This window comes from Odontesthes bonariensis, chromosome 14 (genome assembly GCF_027942865.1).
Source record: "Odontesthes bonariensis isolate fOdoBon6 chromosome 14, fOdoBon6.hap1, whole genome shotgun sequence".
Taxonomy (NCBI): Eukaryota; Metazoa; Chordata; class Actinopteri; order Atheriniformes; family Atherinopsidae; genus Odontesthes; species Odontesthes bonariensis.
The window spans coordinates 21,865,617-21,885,430 of NC_134519.1; the positions used below are offsets into that span (position 1 = coordinate 21,865,617).

Consider the following 19,814-nt stretch of genomic DNA (forward strand, 5'->3'; position numbering starts at 1 on the left):
TAAGACAACCCTGAACAATCTTGTACAACCCGACTGAAAACACCAAACAGCCACAAACCATGCGCATAAATGGTTTGGGTCTCCACGTGCATGATCATACCTGCAAGACACTTTAAATAATTTCAAATAATAATGTAGTTAATTTCATTTGTACGACGACAGTTTATCTTGTGAAGTTCCTTTGGCCCAAATTAGATTTATATATATATATACATATATATGTATACATATATATGTGTATATAAAGGAGCATTGCATGTTTACATGACAGCCTACTGACTATATTTGATAAACCATGACATAATCAGAAAGTAAAACAACAGGCATCTGGAGACTTTCAGCATGCCACAAGAGAGAAAATCATCGGTGTGAAAGAAATATAGTTATGTTAAATTCGTTTTGGTTGCTATGGTTACATGGCCCAGGTATAGACTGTTTCGGTCAGAGCAGGAAATGCACAAATGGCACTGGTTCTGCCTCTAATTTTCAAAGGTTGCTTTTTCAGGAAGCCAGCATGTTCATCCTGAATCTGACTCACGTGAATACACAAGTACATCCTGAATTAATGTTATTGCTCGCACTAGCACTGGCATGTTTTAAGACCTCCTTGGTGCTCACTTCACAGCAAGAGGGTTCCTGGTTCGAATCCCGGCTGGGGCATTTCTGTGGCGAGTGTGCATGTTCTCCCTGTGCATTGTGGGTTCTTTCCGGGTACTCTGACTTCTTCCCGCCATCAAAAAACATTCATGCTAGGTTAATTGGTGATTCTAAATTGACCCTAGGAGTGAGTGTATGCTTGTTTGTCTCATTTGTCTCTGTGTGGCCCTGTGATGGACTGGTGACGTCATAATAAACCCATCTGGTTACAGGATAAAAAAAAGTATCTTTATGTTCTTCAGGTTCCTTTATGGTATTCATCAGGATGGAGAGGCTGCAAAGTACTTGGTTTTATTTCAGAAAACTGCTTATTTGTCTACAATGCTGAAGTGGCAATGAAAGAGTGAAGCCCTAAAAAGCTCATTCCCAACCAGAATCATGTGGAAAGTTAGTGATTACAGCTCAGAGAGTGTAAAATGGAAGACAAAATGGCACCTGATGTACCCGTGGCATTTGAATTTCTCTCCCTCAGCTGTTCCCAGGAAAGCAGGAAGGCTCAGTCTCACATAGACAGGCAGCACAACAGTTTAAGAATTCCCCAAGTGAGTTAGACACACAAATCTCGTTGATAAAGACAAATACCTGCTTTAGGTTCTTGCTGCTGCTGTTCACACCACGTACTTTCGGGTAATGAAACGCATAATAAAATGGGTTGATCATGGAAGACTAATTTGTTTATCTCTGGTTGTAGGTAATAAGCATTTTTTTCCAAGGTATGAAACCAAGAAATATCAGTGTGATACTACCATCTGCAGGGGGAAATATGGTATTACTCTTAAAAGGTGTTGGTTTTGTTGTTGTTTTGCTTTGTTTGAGTATGTTCTTTTGGTACGTCCATCATAAGCCAGAAATATTCTGGATTTTCTAAATATCTCAATTTTGCAGCTGTGACCATAAAGGAGCTACACCGTTTGATACGTACCTGCAACATTTCTTTCTCATGTATTCTCAATATTATCTTTATTGTAGTCTATGTCTTCTTACTTTCTTTATTATGTCTACCCGTGGTAACTTTGCATTTATATATAGTTTTTAGTCATTTGCATCTCCTAGCCGATATGTTTGTGGGAGTTTTTAATGTCTCTTTGTAGTAATTTTGTTGATTTTCATGAAAAGACCTGTTAACAGTCACTTCAAACTAATGCCCATAACTAGGGGGCCTCATGCATATTTGGGCTCCAGGTCTAGTTTTTCTTAGCCCTGTTCAATAATCCTTCCATAAGTGGATGGATGTCTAAATATCAATGCATGTCTGCTTCATTTATAGCTGTTTACACATTGGCCACTATTCTTAAGTTATGGTCAGGGATAATTTTACTGTCCAAGGTTCCATTATTACTGATTTTTGATGTTAGATTGTATTTCTGTATCCCGTTAGATGTTACACCTCTTTTCCTTCTGTATTTTTATGTTCTTAATTTGATCCGTGTTCCGTTTTGTGTTGACATGTGGTAACTTAAAGCATGCCAGTCTCCGCCTCTTTCTCCAGCTCATTAACACAGGAGTCCAGTTCTAAAGGTTGTGCTGTCCTTAAAGGGGAACTGCGGTATTTTCAACATTAAGCCTCTTTTCTGAGTCGTCTGCAATGTTTTCGAACCCCCCTCACCGCTTTTTTTATGTTTACTGCTGTCTCCTGTATTTGCCTAATTTTGATTCTTCTCAACCTGCTTCAGAATGGCAAGTCATGCGCATGTCCAAAAAGGTCCGTAAAAGCACAATAAACGTCCGTTTTCAAAATAATCAACTCACCGGAGTGGTTACTGGTGTGCACTGGTAATCCATATCAAATTTCGTTGCGAAAAGTTGCTTCTGTCAAGTTTTATTTGGCAACTCGTTCATGCTCGCACTATTTTCTTAGCGGTGGCGGAGTAATATCAACGAACATCTAGTACAAAATGTCAAATAAAACACGACAGAAGCAACTTTTCGCAACGAAATTTGATATGGATTACCAGTGCACACCAGTAACCACTCCGGTGAGTTGATTATTTTGAAAACGGACGTTTATGGTGCTTTTACGGACCTTTTTGGACATGCGCATGACTTGCCATTCTGAAGCAGGTTGAGAAGAATCAAAATTAGGCAAATACAGGAGACAGCAGTAAACATAAAAAAAGCGGTGAGGGGGGTTCTAAAACATTGCAGACGACTCAGAAAAGAGGCTTAATGTTGAAAATACCGCAGTTCCCCTTTAAGCTGGCATGTTGTTCTTTTGCCTCAGGTGCACTGGAGATCCAGCAATAAAATACGAATGTATCCTATGTGTGCTGAATCAATAGAGGCCAAATTTGAGAAATAATTGCAGCATTTCTGTGTATCGCTCCCTTGAATCGCAGTAGCTCAACAGTGGAAACTTGTATTTCATAAGTATCTTTGGCTATGATCTTGCCCATTAACAGCTGCTGAGTGAGGGAACCTAAAGTGACATGTTAAGGGAAGTTTTACCTACTTAGAAATGCTAATTGCTGATAGGAAGATGCACTTTATTTGCGTTCAACAACTTTTCTTTTAAAACGTTTCACTGAATATTTAGCTTTCTATGTCATACAAAGTGTAAGTGTGATGACTCAATCTTCTTTTTGTTTCAATATTTTGGAAATAACTGATATTGGTTTCTTTAAATTGTGTGATGTCCCAAATCAAAAGCACAAAAGTGAAATGCTGAATGTATTCCTCGTTACACTTGTTCAAAATGACGAACTGCCTCTTACACCTTTTCTTGCTCCTTTAATAACACACTTTGTTGTATGAATTCATGATACTTTTAGCCTAATTAAGTACCACACACTAACTATTACTATAGAAGAAAAAAAAAGACATTTCCTTAGTTTTCGAGCAAAGACACAAGACACAGAGTTTCTCTGAAGCATAACTTGAATGCGCAACAAAGATTTAACAATTTTTTTAAGGAGTATTTGAAAGCCACATGACTGCAGGACAACCACGTGTTAGAAAACGTAGCCCCGCCCAGAGCTATAGCCCCGCCTACAACAAAACATGAGCCACTGTGAAGATGTGATGTTTCTCTCTTTAAGCCAATTCTGTGAACTTAGATTTTAGATCATTTCGTGTATCATTATCGTTGTACCAACACATCCACAGTAAGCTCACGCGTCCTGTCTGAGGACTAATAGTTGCTGTAAATTACCACACGTGGACTTATTCGCAGTGAAGAACCGGCTTACGCTTGTTTACCCGCCACAGACGTGCCGAAGCCAACAAGTAGTTTGTAACTAATAAGTAAGTAATGTGCAATTCAGAGTCCGTTCTTAATAATTTATGTCACACTCTTACATTAACTTTACGGAATATGGCATTCTTGATTAAACTGAACAGCGCGTTCTCTTCCGCGCATGCGCTGTACGTCGTGGGCGTGGTTACTACACTGGGTTAGTTTGCTGAGGGAAGTTCAAGAGCACCAAGTAACTGATAACAGCTTCCACTTGCGTTAACGATTTAGGCATTTAATGTTTAAAAGCTACAATAGAAAACGACATTAATTAAAAAATAATAATAAACAAACCCTCATGTGCCTGTTTAAGTCTGAATTTATACACGAGAAGTTCATTATAATGTCATTATAACAGTATTATTACTACATTTATTAATTGGAATGAATTTGATTGAAAACAAGTTTCTTCAACCACCTTCAAGATGTCACAGCAAGTGGGAATTTGTATTCAAAGCAGCCAAGCGTATTGTCCAAGAGATGAAAAGCATGAAAACACATTAATCTCTCAGGAAAAATAAAGATGTTTGGTACAAGCAAACTGCCATGCAAGCTTTTACGTACGATGACTAGGTATGGTCTGCAGTAATTACAGCAATTTACCTGTAAACTGATTATTTTCCCATGATATTGTTTATTCCATAAAATGTAAAAAAAAAAAAAAAGTGTTCCAGCAACAAAGGTGCTGGAAAAATGTTTAATGTTTGATTTGTATTAATAAAAAATGGGGGAAAAGGCAATATCTCGTTTTAGAGACTGACTTTAAGGGGATTTGGGGAATTTAAAAAAAAATTAAAAATGAATAAACAATTATCAAAATACAGATGACAGATGAGTTTCTACTGATTAATTGTCTCAACTTCTGCAGAACTTGATGTAGATGTCTGTGTTGTACATTTACTTTTTTGATGTTTTTAAAAAAAAAATCGATTCGATCTGCTCATTGTACACGTTTACACTGTGAAAGTGATTCTCGAATTCTGGCACCAAGTAACCCTCACTCACTCATTACTTTGATTTCTCTCGTATTAGCAGGGGTTCCTGCCGATTGAGAGCAGGTGAAGGTAAAACAACCAGCGCGGTGAAAATAGTATCATTGTGACATATCCAGTATTTAGAAATATTTTGTCAAATTGACTTGTTGCAGAGAATATGGACTACCTGCCAGATGACAACTCCAGATACAAAGACGTTGCCTACTGGGATGAGAGGTACAAGACGGAGCAGAGCTATGACTGGTTGGGGAGCCTCTCCAAATTCCAGCACCTTCTGGAAAAACTGATCAAGAAAGACGACTCTATTCTGATACTGGGTTAGTAGTTTTTCTTCTTTTGCGTCTTTGGCATCTTTTCACCACTCAATGATGTGCACACAGAACACACGCTGCAGCCCAAACGCTGCAGCAAACTGTCAGAGCTTCTTTCTCACTTGTCCGTTCCTGTCACTTCTGCGCTGTCTGCTGCAAATAAAGGGAGAAGTCCCTGCCATCATTTGTCATTATGGCTGTCACATATAATCCACGGGATTGTCATTACTGTCATTACGATAGCCAATAGTGTCATAAAACCTTTCCAGTCAGTCATTTGCGTAGAATTACCCATAGGTGGTGTTGTGGTGGAAGTGACTTCAGATGTAAAGTGTTGAAACACTTGACAATTGTTCAGATGTGGAAACTTCTGCTGAATAGTTCTACTTTTTAATTTAGTACTTTGATGGAGCTGGATGGTGTCTGATCATTATCAGCAGCATTTCCCGTTTTTTACAATTTATTTACGAAGCAAAACCAAGTGTTAGTTGGGCACAAGTAGTGACGGACAGGATCATACTTGAAAATACAGAATACAGTTGACAAAATGATTATTTGATCCGCAGGGAACCGTTTTTTTATGATCCGCCATCACTGCTCTGACAACATAACATTAATGTGCATTACATGGAAATTGTAGGCTGGATCACTTTATGTACTGAGTGAAGCTGCTTCAAGAGCTACAGGTAATTTGGTCCAAATGATGTGTTATCTGTCAGAGATGGGTTTACCTGTCGAAGTCTGTGGAAACTCACTAACGTAAAGGCCCAGTGACTTCTTGATGCCCCCTTTTCAGCTCAGTCTGGGCTGTTTCAGTGTATATGCTGCAGTGGTGCTAAGTTACGTTATACATTCTGATGGGGAAAAAATATTAATAAGGAATCTGCTGATAAAAGTGTAGATGTGAAAGAGTCTTGCTGTTTCAGTACATGTTCTGAATGAAAAAAAGCTGAGAATAACATTCCAGCAAATGTCCACAGGGTGTCACTGTTGCACTGAAATTAATCCAGCTCCCTTGCATTCACCTGCCTCGCTGTCCTTTTATGTCCCTGCTGCTGCTCTGTAAGGCTACAGAGCTACACAAGCATTTCAGTTGGGAACATGGCATTTTGGCTGATGGAGTAGAGTCGATCTTCACAGGAATCCTAACTGCACCAAATGTGAAGCTTGACGACCTTGACTCATACTAGATAATTACTTAAACAAAGACGTGCCAATGTTTTAACCCACCAAGCCAGTGCGCAGCTGTTACGTCGCACTCTCAACTGCACGGATTAATTTAAACACGATCAAAACAAGCATTCTTTCTCTGAGGCTGATGTGTTATTATTCTTACAAGCAGATGTTTAGAATGCAAAAGATGGCAGGGGGGTCTTATTCCTCTTTGGTGGCACAGAGTTTGGTCGACTCCTCTTTGGTGCAAGCTTTGTTTCTGCATGTGCACTGATGTTTGTGGGTGTTTCGGTGTGTCAGGGGTTCATTAAATTGGTGCCGGGGAGTGACAGGGGCCTTCTGCGAGGCGTTTGTGTGCTGATGGGAACAAGACCGGTGGGGTTGTCAAAAGTTGGGCTTTCTTTTCTCAACAAAAGCTCTGTGTTTTGATGCTTCTTTATTTCCAGAATGCCCACAGCTTTATGTGTCAGAAGGTCTTACAATTCACTTTCCATTTGTGTGTTGATAATATGGTACCTTACTGGTGATGAACTGTATTTTGAATTAGTAAGTTAGAGACGGTCTGAGATAAGATGCAGCCTCATTTTTCAGTGTGAGTCATAGGCACACCTACAGCAGAGGCGTGAGTGGGCTCAGAGACTCTGAGAGTCTGACATATAGGACATCTTCTCTTGCTTTAGTCCCGCATTACGCCGCACCAGGTCTGACCACTTTCTGTACTTTGATTTAAACTCAAACGAGAACCGTCATGCTCGAGAGCTCTCATCTTGAAATGGGAATCTTTCTCTGTCTCTCTTCTCTTCCCCAAATCACGAGAGTGCACAGATGGGGAGCTACGGAGGGAATCAAGACGTGTGAAGAATCACGTTTTGTGTCGAAATGAAGAGCTTCTCAAAGCACTTTAATGTAACCGTGCTCTGACAAGTGCTCGCCACACGTCTCACTGGCTACACTACTTTGTCAAACCTGAAAGCTCAGAGACAGCTGACTCCTGTGAAACGACACATAACGTTATCTCCTAACGGTATCTGGGGATTTAACTTTACAGAAAAATGGAGAAGGAGGAAGATTTGAGGAGAGACTGAAGGTGCCACAGAGCTGTTTGTGGGCTGATGAGTGAATACAAGAAAGATCTGGAAGGGAGGTAAATAGCTAATCAAGTTTGGTCCGCTCGGCTTTCTGAGATGGAGGTCATTTCCATTTAGATAATCCGAACAAGAGAGAAAGAACGGGGCGTGATGCATAGATGAGAACTCCTGGCGGTTTTGCTGCATCCTGGTGGCAGATTTGATAAAGTTTCTACATGCATGTCATGCTTAACTTTATATCTACAGCTTTATGTCACAACTTGATCTTTTACTCAACACTCAACACGGCACGTCCAGCGTCCGCTTCTTTTCTGAAGAAGACTCCCCAAAGCCTTGTTTTTTTGCTCCTTTACCTTCATTAACATATGAGATCGTGTGTAATTGCAGGAGATAATGGAGCATGCCTGACCATGCAGGCCAATGCTACTCAGTGGTTGTCAATAATAAATGAATAAGAATTTTCAAAAAGTGATTTTATTGTTTGTTTTCAGCAAAAAGCCCATTAGTCCAATAAGTTTTTTTTTGTGTTTGGACCACCAGCCAGCCAATCATAGAGTGTGAATTTAAAAAATTTTAACTAGAGTGGATCGTTGGTGGTATTACACTTTAAGTTACATCTACATCAGCTTAAAGTATAAAAGCTGATGACTTTCTCCTCCACATTGTAGAGGAGGGGCCATGATTTACAGTTTTCCCAATACTCATTATGTGAAAACTGTTCACACACTTTATACTTTATGCAGCTTGTCGTGTGAGAGCAAAGCACCCTGCACACATTTTTCCCCGATGAAGGAAAAAGTTTGTCATCGACCTGAAAAACAGTCACTTAATCTCCTTTGATTTCCAATCGAATTTTTTGCTGGAAGTGAACGTACCAACTACATTAGTCAGACTAAGAGGTTCACACATGTTTTAGTATTTCTATGCAGAGGGGACTCATTTTATCCGGTACCTTTCATCACTCGTATGTCACAATGAGTGAAAGGCAGGACTGGAGGAATTTGTCCAAGTCGTGCACACCGTGGGAACTACAGTGTGGAGGTTGGAGTACTTTTTAGAGCATAGTACTTTGTTTTCACTTCAGAAATGTCTCAAGGAAATGTGTTTTGGGTTGTGGGGGCAAGTTGACCTTTTTCAGCTTCCCCATAGACCCAGCAGCTTGGATAAGTGGATGCAGTTTGTTTTTCCTGGCCAGTTGGGGAAAAGATTTGGATTTGTTGGACAGTTTTATGAATAAGAACCAGCGTGACGCTGGCTTTGAGAGGAGACAGGAATTGAAAGTTTCAGCCGTTCCATCACAAGAAAAGACACAAATCTGAGCCGCAAGCATCGAGTGAAACTGTTTCAAATGTCTGCGTTGGGTTGGTATTATAATTACAAACATTATAGTTACGCTGAGTCAAAAAGCAGCCAAGGGGGCCGATGCTACTTTGTGTGAATACATTTATACACAAGACGGCTGAACAGATCCGTTTGTTGCTTCTACAACCGCTCAGAAACACAGACCATACTTAATCTTTATTTTGATGGTTCATCATGCTGCTCGCTTTGATATTTGGGATCTGTTTCTGTTTCTCGCCCTCACCCGCCCCCTCGGCAAACTGTCAGGACTTCGACCAATCAGAAGACTCTTTTTTCCAGCTCCACTCGTTCTCAGGAGGAAACTTCCCCAAGATAAAGCTCTGCCTTGTTCTCAACTCATTCTAAACTATTTGGAGTTGTGAAGTGTGCAAAGCTAATCTAGAGGTACCCAAGATTTTTACTGATTAGATGACCGGGAGGGATCATGTCATCTCCACTTTAATGTACATCTTTATTAGGAACAAAGAGACATCAGGCTGATGAGGAAACTGCAGGAAAAAAACAAAACTGTGAAAAAAAGTCAATTTTAATGGTTTCGCTTTGTTAATAAAGTTGCAAATAAAAATAAAGATACTCGTAGCTCTTTTTATGTAGGATGTTTTTTTTTAAATTGGTGCTTTCAGGAGTTGCACAGCCTACTTAGACACCCTCTTCAAGCTCACTGACATCCGGTCAGTTTTGTTTTAGCTTTAAAATAACCAGCATCACTTTGAACGATGATTGGGATAACCACAAGTATGATCCAGCATTTGTCCTGAAAACGTGGACAAATACCGGAATGGGTTGGAATATGAAAGGCCTGTAGTAATGAAATACAAAAAAATGTCATTGCCACATAATTATCAGCCTCATAATGTGACGTTCTCATTGTTATTATGCTCATTACATGCTGGTCTGGCTGCATGGTAAGATAAAGGCTCGGAGTCATGTGTGTCATGGCATTGCGTCAAACAGCCCCTGACCCTCCGTCTCACCAGTATGTGAGTTTGCAACATTATCAAACATTAGCAATGATCAGCTCACACATGGCCCAGTTCCTGCCTGCCACAAAGCCCCAGCTCCTTCATTTATGGCCTGCCCCAGGCCGCAGCCAGTGATGTAATGACCCCGCGTCTCCAAGTGCTCACTGCTCAGGGCTTGTTCCCCAAAGCTGGGGGGGGGGGGGGGAATGATGTAATGGCTCTTTAATCTTGCGGTGTATGTAGCTGAGGTGCGTGTGTTGTAGTACCGCAAGAGTTTCTGTGTTGGATACAACCGATCAGACCCGAGAGGTGCGTTTGAGTGTCCGCAGGGCATCTGAAAACTGTATGGGTGCGTTTTAGCATCAGGGTCAACAGTTCAGAGTTGGACCAATTTTCATTTAAAGTGCTTGTTGTCACACATACTCTTGACCAGGAAAATTCAGTTCGACATGAGGTTTTTTTTTTGGTTGGAAGCTCCGGTTGTGAATTTAGATATCTCTGTTTTGAGTCATCAAATGAAGCCCCTTGAAGTGAGCATTTTTGTACAGATTCAACAATATCACAGACAGTTATTTTTTATGCAGTTCCAATAAGCAGTTCATGCTGATAAAAGGTATTCTCTAACTCAGGGCATTTAGGCCCTGAATTGTTCTTTCATTTCAGCTGACCCACTGACATTATTGGTTTGTCCCTCCCTTGCTCCTTTCAGTTCCTGAGGAGGATGTAAGTGGTGTTTATTGCCAAAGGAATTGTGAGTGTGACTGTGCGGTTAGCTTGTGTGACGACATGCTGTTTTTTTTTTTTTTTTATAAATAATATTGCTACACGATAGCAACACCATAACCTTTTGAAGTCCAGCCTCCATCACTTTATTCACCTTTAGCCTCATTGTTCCGGTTTCTTTTCTACCTCTTCATCACATCCTTGAGTCACCTCCATTTTGTCTCCCCCACCCCACCTCTCATTTCAACACGGACCATCGTCTTACTTCTCGTCTTTTACCCTCCCCTATGTCCGTTTGTCAGCATTTGATGTCACAGATGTCCACCTGTGTACCCTGAGCGGGGTCCAGCTCTATATATACACCCTGAGCAGAGGTGTTTACAACTGTGTTGAGAGGTGTGTGAGCTGCATTTTTCGCTGGAGAGTCCAGCTAACTGACCGGGCTATTATGTTGATTTACGACTCATTGAGAAATTGGCATCCCCCTGAGTTTGTTTTTTTTCTTGCACATTTCAAGAGGAACCTTTCAGGCACTGCTGCTGTATAATTTCTGTTATATACTTTATCAATTGAGGTCAGTATTCAAATGAGTGTTGGATATTTAATGCGCAGAATTATTTTTAAAGATTTATAGTAGAAAGCCGCCTTTAAACATACAGAGGTGTGTCTCTCTGTGCTTGTTTGTCCCCATCAGCATGAGCACGTTGGAAAAAGCGTACTCCCATCCCAGCTCTCATTTCAAAGTAGTAGTTGTTGGCTTCTGTGGTAGTTATTGACATTTTTGTCAACAGTTTTTCTGTTTCAGTTCTTACAGATAGATACATTTAACGAATTTCCCTCCAGATAAAACTCCATTTTTTTTGTTACTGTCACACACACACATATATAAAAGCAAAACATTTAACATACCTCAGAATCAGTGAACGTTGTACCATGGATTTGAAACTCATTTGGCAGTGACACGACGACTGGACCGTTACTAATTGAAGCCTCTCACAAGTGAACCGTGCTGTTCTCTTTGCTTTTGAAATGTGCCGTGTCATCGTCCGACTCGTGGCTATTGGATTAGCGCTGCACAGTGACACACACACCTTTACCTGGAGTTTAATTTGTCTGCAGAGTCCAGGTAGAGCCTTTTCTGTGGGGAAAAGTTGGCACACACAGCAGCTCCAAGAACAAGCGGTGAAACCCGAGGTTCTTTGCAACCGAATACTTCCAACACACCTCTGGTCCTGGCGAGCTAACGTCTCACCCTTCTCCATTCTGCATTAAGCTTTGTCACACAAAACTATCCACATTTAGCAGAAAACACGTTGCCGTTACTCAGATTAGAAATGGGAGATGATAAACAGTCAATCTCTCGTACAATAAGAATTTTTACTTACCAGACACAAACTGTTCCCATGTTTTTAAACTTGAATCACAGTTGTCTCACTGAATTGCTGCAGTCCATTTGTCTCTCTATGACTTTTTCGACTTTTCTAAAAAGACTTCTTTCTGCGTCTGTTGGTGCAGTCGATTGCATAATAGTTCTCCCCTGTTTTAGACGCGAGTTCTCTGTTTTCTTGCAGGTCACAGTCCACGGTCGTTGACCCAGCTGTCTTTTTTGCCACTCATACAGCAGAAATTCTTGCATCTTATAACAGAAAACTCTTGGACTTACTTGGGTATTTAATGTTATTGATTACATCTTTATTTTCTCACTGTGAGAAGTAAAGGGTCCACATTAAAAAGAGATGGATTACTTCAGTTCAATGCATTACCTTCAGGTGCATTCTCAAAGATGAGCCCTTTTCTTTAAGGTTAACGGGAGATCATTTATTTTTACTCATGATTTTATGTCATACATCTTTAAGCTGGAGGATCATTTAGGTTGGTAGGAGAACTCTGTGACAACCCTGTTCCCTGTTTTGCCCACCTACAGTGTTATAAATGCACACACGGGCTCATACACTCTCAGAGAGGCAAAGTGCTGATGGAATGGAAAGTCACTGGCAACATGGAGAGCATGGGACAGAGTGAGAGAGGTTTGAAGTCTCTGCAGCTGTCAGATGATCCAACTCATAACAGATTTGCTTTTGCACTTGGAGTTCATCCCTCATTTCTAAAGCTTTAGTTTCTACAACTTTTTACATGATCTTTGCCTAAATGTTTTAGTCTTTATCATCTCTTATTGCTATTATTTCCACTCTGTATTCTCCTTTTCCCCTTGTTTATCTGTATTCGGTCATCAGTTTAATCTTTCTTTTCCTCTCCTCACTCCGCACACCTGCATGCATTCATTCATCCAACAACAACAGCAGAACCGTGTGGCATACGAAGCTATCAGGGGAATAATAGTACCAGGAGACAGGCCTTAGCTATTTCACGCTTGCTTCAACAGAAGCAAAGGGCCTTTCCTGCCTAAAGTGGCTGGGGTTGGAGCATGTATGACCAGATAGGCTTGAATCCACTCAGCTCCCCCCTGGTTTGTGCTAGATATTAGTTTCATGTATGTGACAATGACCTAATTCTGTGTTGAACGTGTCGTCTTAGAGGCCACAGTGAGCCCAGATAAGTTTAAATGTTAATTACGCTCTCGCAAAGTTCCTTCATTGACGATGCTGAAGGATTTGCGTGCCTTGCTTGAGAACGAGCAGCGGTGATGTGGAAATCTTAAGTCTTTTGTCAGGAGGAAGTCGATGCAGCGTTTAATGTAACTGCTCAACAAACCAAGGCAGCAGAGGTTGTTTTGTCTGCAGTGTCCTCTGGCTTCAACGGGAGGGAAATTACACTCTCACACACCCCCACACCTATGCGTATACCTTTACTGACCTTTCACACAAACCGTGTACACCACTGCACTGTCTGATAGAGATCAGCTGGAACTTCTGCTGCAGGTGCAAAGCATCAGATGAGGGTCGATGTGAATGCACGATGATTTGAGTAAATGAATGGCTGAAGGCTTGACTGAATGAATGAATGAAAGATGAGCAGAGGAGAGTGTGGCTGGTAGCAGATAGAACCCTTTACCCCCCCATTCTCTCTCCTTCCATCTCCCCCTCTCTACCCTCCTCCTCCCCTCTTCTCTGCATTTGCTGTTCTCAGTGTTCAGGGAGCCCTCTCCATGCAGCAGTCAGTAAGTCAGTAGGGGTAACCCTCCCTCCAATCAGCCCTTTCCTCCTACTCCCCTCCCTACCTCCCAACTTTTTGCTGCTGTAAGGAGTGGTGCTGTTTATGAATGAGCCTTGTAGCCGCAGACTGTGAATGAACAATGAAAGGGAGTGAGCAGATAAGGTTGCGGGCTGAATGGAATGCAGCAAAGCAATGTGGAAGATGGTGGAAAGATGGTGAATGAAAGTCACAGACTGGGGAAAGGGATGGTGGTGTAACCTTGGTGTTAAAATGAAAGAATGTGAAATCTCATCGGAGAGATGGGCGCGCTCCATTTGTGGTCCATTGATAGGCCACTCTATGTGTGTTTGTGTGTGCATGTCTGTGTTCACACACATGCGCGTGCAGATCAGGGAGGATGCTGTGAAAGAGGATACCTGGAAAGGTGGCTGCTTTGCCTTTAAGCCAATGGGAATCTCCACTACCTAACCAACACATGCACACACCCGCACACGGTCCTCTCTGCAAGCTACCGCTCCGTGCTTTGAATAATAACAGGGTTACCCGGGCAACCAGGCAAGTATGATCGATGGGCCTGGCCCTGATAAACAGAGCACACAGGGGGGGCAGTGGTGTGTGTGTGTGTGTGTGTGTGTGTGTGTGTGTGTGTGTGTGTGTCGCAGGCTTTCTGATGTTGCAGTGGGAGTTTCTTTGTTCGCGAACAAGTAAAAAATCTCTGATTTATCCTTTCTTTTAAAGGTTTTTATAACCAACCTGTGATCATGTGTGTGGATATTTAAACCACACAAAATGCAGTGGAGGTGGGTTTACTGATTTTGTGTGGATGTGGAATTTGTTTATATATTTTGTCTTTTATTGGCACTGAACACCCTCAGTCAGGTGTGTGTGTGTGTTCACTCCCTCAGTCCAACTATGGGGGTGACCACACATACTATCCTGATTCATGGGCTTACAGTAAAAGCACAGTCACTGGAAGACACGGGAAGAGACCACACGGCTTTCGCTCTCACTCAGAGTGCAAATTACACGGCAAAACAATAAATCCGACTACTTGACGTGATTAAATAGGTTATGCAAACAATTATTCTTTTACAGATACGGTTTTTGTCAGATTGTTGGAAAAAATAAAGTGGGTTGAATGAGGTTGGGGGATGTAAGATATGTAAGGAAAGTGAAGGTAGCACGAGGAATAAAGCAAGTGACTCGTCTTCCTGTGAAGGCGCCACGGTCCTGATCAGAATTATTGGCACCCTTAACTGATATTTGGTCGCTGAGCCCTTTTCACCAATCACAGCCTCTAAATTTGACTTGTAACCATCTAGAATTTTCTTCTGTCTGCTGGTACTGTAGTTTCTGGAACTCTTCTGCTTGCGTAATACAAGCTCTTTGTAGTGTGCATGAAAGGCAGATTTCAGCTCTTTCCAAAGGAATTCATTGGTAATTAGGTCAGGACTGCTCGCTGGTCAACTTAAAACAGTCAGTCTTTTCCTTTTCAATCTTTAGTATGTGCTCTTTGATGTTGTTTTATGCTGAAAAATACTGACAGCATCACCTAAAACCCAGTATTCTTACTTTTTTTTGCTGTAAAATTCTTCGTAATCTCTTGATTTCAATGCTTCTTTGATACATTTAATGACTCAAGTACCAGAGGCAACAAAGCTGCTAAATCTCCATGTTTTACTGAAGGAAGGGGGAACATTTCTTTGTAGGCTTCATTTCAGCTATTAATGGATACGCTGCATTTCCGTCTTACTTTACTTTCCTCTTTCCGAAACACAATATTCTAGAAGGACCGGGGCTTATCTATGGAAGTTTTTGGAAACATTAGTCTCGCCTCTTTGTGTTTATCTGTCATTAATGGTGTCTCCTTTGGCCGTCATCCTTGGGGCAGCACGAGCCTCAGTCCGCAGCATATGGAACAGGCTGATATCAGAAGTTCACATTGTTCTGTGTCAGCTTAAAGCTCGTTATATGTCATGTGGTGTGTCGTCCGTCCCACAATCCACAGCAACCTTCACCGACTTTACTCACAGATTTCTTTTTCTTTTTTTGTTAGATAAGGTTTTTCAAGATCTTTGGCCATGGCGTTGTAGCCTTTGGAATTGTTCTGCTTTTTTTTTATTATACCGTCTTCGGTTCCCCCTGGTCTTTGTCATCGTTAAAGAGAAACTGGATACAATCATAGCTTATGATTATAAAAATGAGCTATTTAAGGTAAAGTGAATACTGAAAATAAAGCACAAAGAGGTCTTATTTTGTTCTGTTTAAATTCATCTTATACCACAGCAAGTTTTTCCTGCATTAAAGATTCTGAATGTCAGTCATGGCTGTAAGACTTCTGATTGGCTGCTCATCTCAAGTGGCCATCCCTCGAAGTGTTCTTTGCTACAGAAATGGTAACGTTCACATCAAAAATGACAGTTGTGATTAATTTACAGACATAAAGACTTGTATGGCTATGGAAGATGATGATTGCACAACACTGGTTCATTTTCATTAATATCTGAGGCAGCTCAGGGGCGTCAATAATTATGACCAGGATTGTATGGTATGAAGAGGTGCCTTCCAAGGAGAACTGGATTACATAGGAAATTTCAACAGCACAGATACTTTCTGGAAACAATGCCCCAAATAATAAGCGGATAATCTGCCAAACACAAGGTCTGATGTTAATTTAACTGGTTGGATGAAACTCAGTGAAATCTCTTCACCCCAAGGTCAGCAAGCTTACCACACGAGTGGATGTGCTGATGGAGAGGAAGCTGCACGGAAAGTTTGCTATTAAAGTAGATAACAGTAGGTAGAGGTAGCCGTCCACTGTACTGTGCGGTTGAGGTGGCCCAGAGCTTTACAACTGCACAGCATCTTTGTACGCCAGCAGCCACACGTAACCGTCTTATTTCAGTTGCAGCCCTGAGTGCCTGCAGATGTGTTCGTTGAAGTGTCAGTGGATGGTGCGGTTGATGACTAATGAATTGAAATATGGAGCCACTCTTCTTCCCTGAGTAACTAAGTATTCTGTAATGGTGCTGGCACAACCAGTCACATCCAGCTGCATGTGCAAAGTATGTGTGATCGATGGAATCGTGTAACAATAAGGAAAGAGCCTCTTGGTTATTTGTTGCCTTTGGGTTACAAGGCCCACATTTTAGTGGAACTGGAAAAGTAATTGAGTTTACGTAAAACCCCCCTCTCTCTGCACTGCTCTCTCCTGCCACACTTTAACTCACACCCTTCCCTCTTTCTCATCTTTTCCCCTCCTCAGTGTTTCTTCTCTGTTCCCCTTTTTTTCCAGTAGAAAGGAGAAGGAGGTCTGAAGAGCGGCTGCCGAGAGGTGCATGTGCAGCCAGAGTCACTTCCAAAGAGTGGATGTCATCTCGGAGCCTGCTGTGATTTGTTCAAAAAGACATCAAGTCAGCCTCAGAGATGGGTTGTCTAAGTGCGTTCAGTCGCGCTGCTCTTTTGTCATCAACGTCAAAAGAAACGCTGTGCTCCCTGTGACAATTGCTGTATGGTGCGGCACAGAAAGTGGCTTTTCTGTGACCTTGTTGACTTAAATCAGTGATTCCAGCCACGGGCTCCGTCTGGAAAAATCTACATGCAAGATTAAAAAATGGCTTTGAGAGAATTGCATCATTTCATAGGATTAACTGATGGCAAAATTAAAAGTACAGATGGACATTGGAGCACATGAGGCCCTTCTTTGGAGCTGAGAGTAACATATCACTAAACATATCTCTAATGTCGAAACATTTGAAAATGTGTACGTTTCAGTCACGGGATGCCTTCAGCGCAGAACACGTATATATACATTTAAGACATATCAAGCTACATTAGTGTTGTATTTTTTCCTCTTGGATTTAATTGTTCACCCATATTTGGACGTTGTCATGGGTACATGTTTGTGTTTCACAAAAAAAGCTGGCAGCCACAGTTGTGTCCAGCAGCTCAGACCTGATGAAGAGGAGTATGAAACAGCCACGGCTCTGGACAGTGTGTTGTACTTTATTGCATCAGCAGTAAGCTTCCGAGGCAGGCACACATCTGACGCACACACCCACGCACAATTGAGCAAATATGCTCACACACATTTAATTACACCTAATAGAAGTTAACAACTAAACAGTATATTGTGTAGTATATATGTGGTTAATTAAGGTTTTTCTCTGAGAATAAAGTTGTAAGACAGAATTGGGTCTTTTATTTTTGGCTTAGTTAGAGACAGCTTGGCTCTCTCTGCGAGTGTCTCAGTGGCGTCATTACCCTGTCATCACATAGCTCTGAGCAGGGAAACCCCTATCAGCGAGGTGATATGTGTGCGTCATCGGTCTGCCGATGCATTTAGTTACCTCCGGTGACGCAGTTATACGTGGATGTGGGTGATTTGAAGGTGAAGATGCTGCTCGTGTCAATGAGCTGTTTAGATGTGTACTGTACATTATACTGTGGGGATTTCCTAATTCCTATGCCTATTCTCAACTAACAAATAATATATTTTTGGCCTTTTGGAAATATTCAGTGACCAATCCAACAACATTTCTTTTCAATAACTGCAGTAAGCCTTTTCAACCATGAAGTATATATTTCTTCTGTTCACATTCAACCTTTGGTGAAGTGGCAACCACAGCCTCTCGAATGTTGTTCAAAGAAGGAGTGTTGCCCTCTCCTGCTGCAAATCTCTAGCCTGAGAGGGACTCACAAAGTCTGTCCTGCATAAAGATCATGTTCTGCCAGAAAGCTGCAGATTTCTTCCCGCCGCCCTGCTTGAAGGGAGATTATTTGAGAAATCGGCAGGAAGTTTTGGCACTGTTTTTCCAGTGGGCCCTAGGCCTGTTCTTAAAGGAGACATTTGACATTATATCTTGTGTTCTTAATGAAACGTCTGTGACCTCCTTTAGTCCACATACAGTGATACAGTACAGTGGTAGGGATACAGCTTTAGACACAAATTCAAGTCGATGACCCTTAAAGCAATTTGTATGTAGTAGTTTGCCTGACAGCTCACTCAAACCCACACAGTACATTGAGCTCACGCTACCACACACCAGACTAATATAAAAATCATTGACTGACAGTTTTATGCTCAAATGCTTACACATGCAATGCCAAAAAAAGAAGCTGGATTTCCTTGTCAGAAATAAAAGAAAGTACTGGTGGAACACGTTTAGCTTGTTTCTTTCTTGAGTTCAGGGAACAGTGCTTGTTAACACCAGATTATGTCATCCTGGACATGTCACTGTGAAGGAAAGGATTTGTTCTTGGGATATTGAACTGCTAGCTGTGAGTTTATGTCCATATCATCTACCAAGAGAGTTAACCTGTTTTATTTTGGTAGGAGTATATGTTTTACCTGGCTTCGATGCCGACACATGTCATCACCCCAGTCTACGCCAGGCTACAAATACAACATTCCAACGTTTTCGTGGCAACCTAACCTCCTATCCAAACTCAAGCTTATGAACATCTCCCCCCACACTAGGACCCTATAAGACCTCCTCTACCCCTCACCCAGCCTGTTTGTTTCCAGCAGTCAGGTCAAGAGGAACCAGAACAAGGCTGCAGGTGTAGATGGTGTCTACCAGGGTCCTGAAGAAGCTATCTGTAATTCTGCAGCACCTCCTCAACTTTAGCCTGAGTCAGGAGAAAGTTCCATTGTGGTAGAAGATGTTCAGGACCCACTGCAGTTTGCTTATCTTCCTGGGGTTGGTGTTGAAGAGGCCATCATCTACATGCTTCATCGAGCCCACTCTCATCTGGACAAAGCATGGTGAGGTCCATCTTCTTTGATTTCTCCAGTGCTTTTAATACAATCCACCCTCTACTGTTGTGTAAGAAACTGCAGAACATACAGAAGGATGACTCCCCAACCACTTGGATTATTGACTACCGCACAAACAGACAGAGAAGGTGGTCAGCAGCACAGGAGCATGACAGGGAACTGTACTCTCACCCCTTTTCTTCACCCTGTACACCTCAGACTTTCAGTACAATCAGAGTCCTGTCATCTCCAGAAATACTCTGATGACTGCAGTTGTTGGTCGTATCAGTGATTGACAAGAGTTTGAATCCCTTTATGGCATCATGCGAGAACAATCACCTCACCTTGAACACAAACAAAACAAAAGAGATGATTGTGGATTTTAGGAGGACAAGGAGTAAGCCAAAATTCTCTAACCTAGGTGAAGAGGTGGAAAGGGTTG

The 19,814-nt window shown here is 41.7% G+C and overlaps 1 protein-coding gene across 1 annotated transcript in view; it reads left to right on the forward strand.

Annotated features, from left to right (window-relative positions):
- The first annotated feature begins 3,652 nt into the window (after positions 1 to 3,652).
- The window catches only part of ece2a (endothelin converting enzyme 2a), a 100,442-nt gene continuing 84,280 nt past the window's right edge, over positions 3,653 to 19,814 (forward strand). The window contains exons 1-2 of the mRNA XM_075483549.1: positions 3,653 to 3,897; positions 5,034 to 5,198. Of these exons, the coding sequence (XP_075339664.1) occupies positions 5,039 to 5,198 (160 nt within the window). The 5' untranslated portion in view covers positions 3,653 to 3,897; positions 5,034 to 5,038. The remainder of the gene's footprint in view (positions 3,898 to 5,033; positions 5,199 to 19,814) is intronic.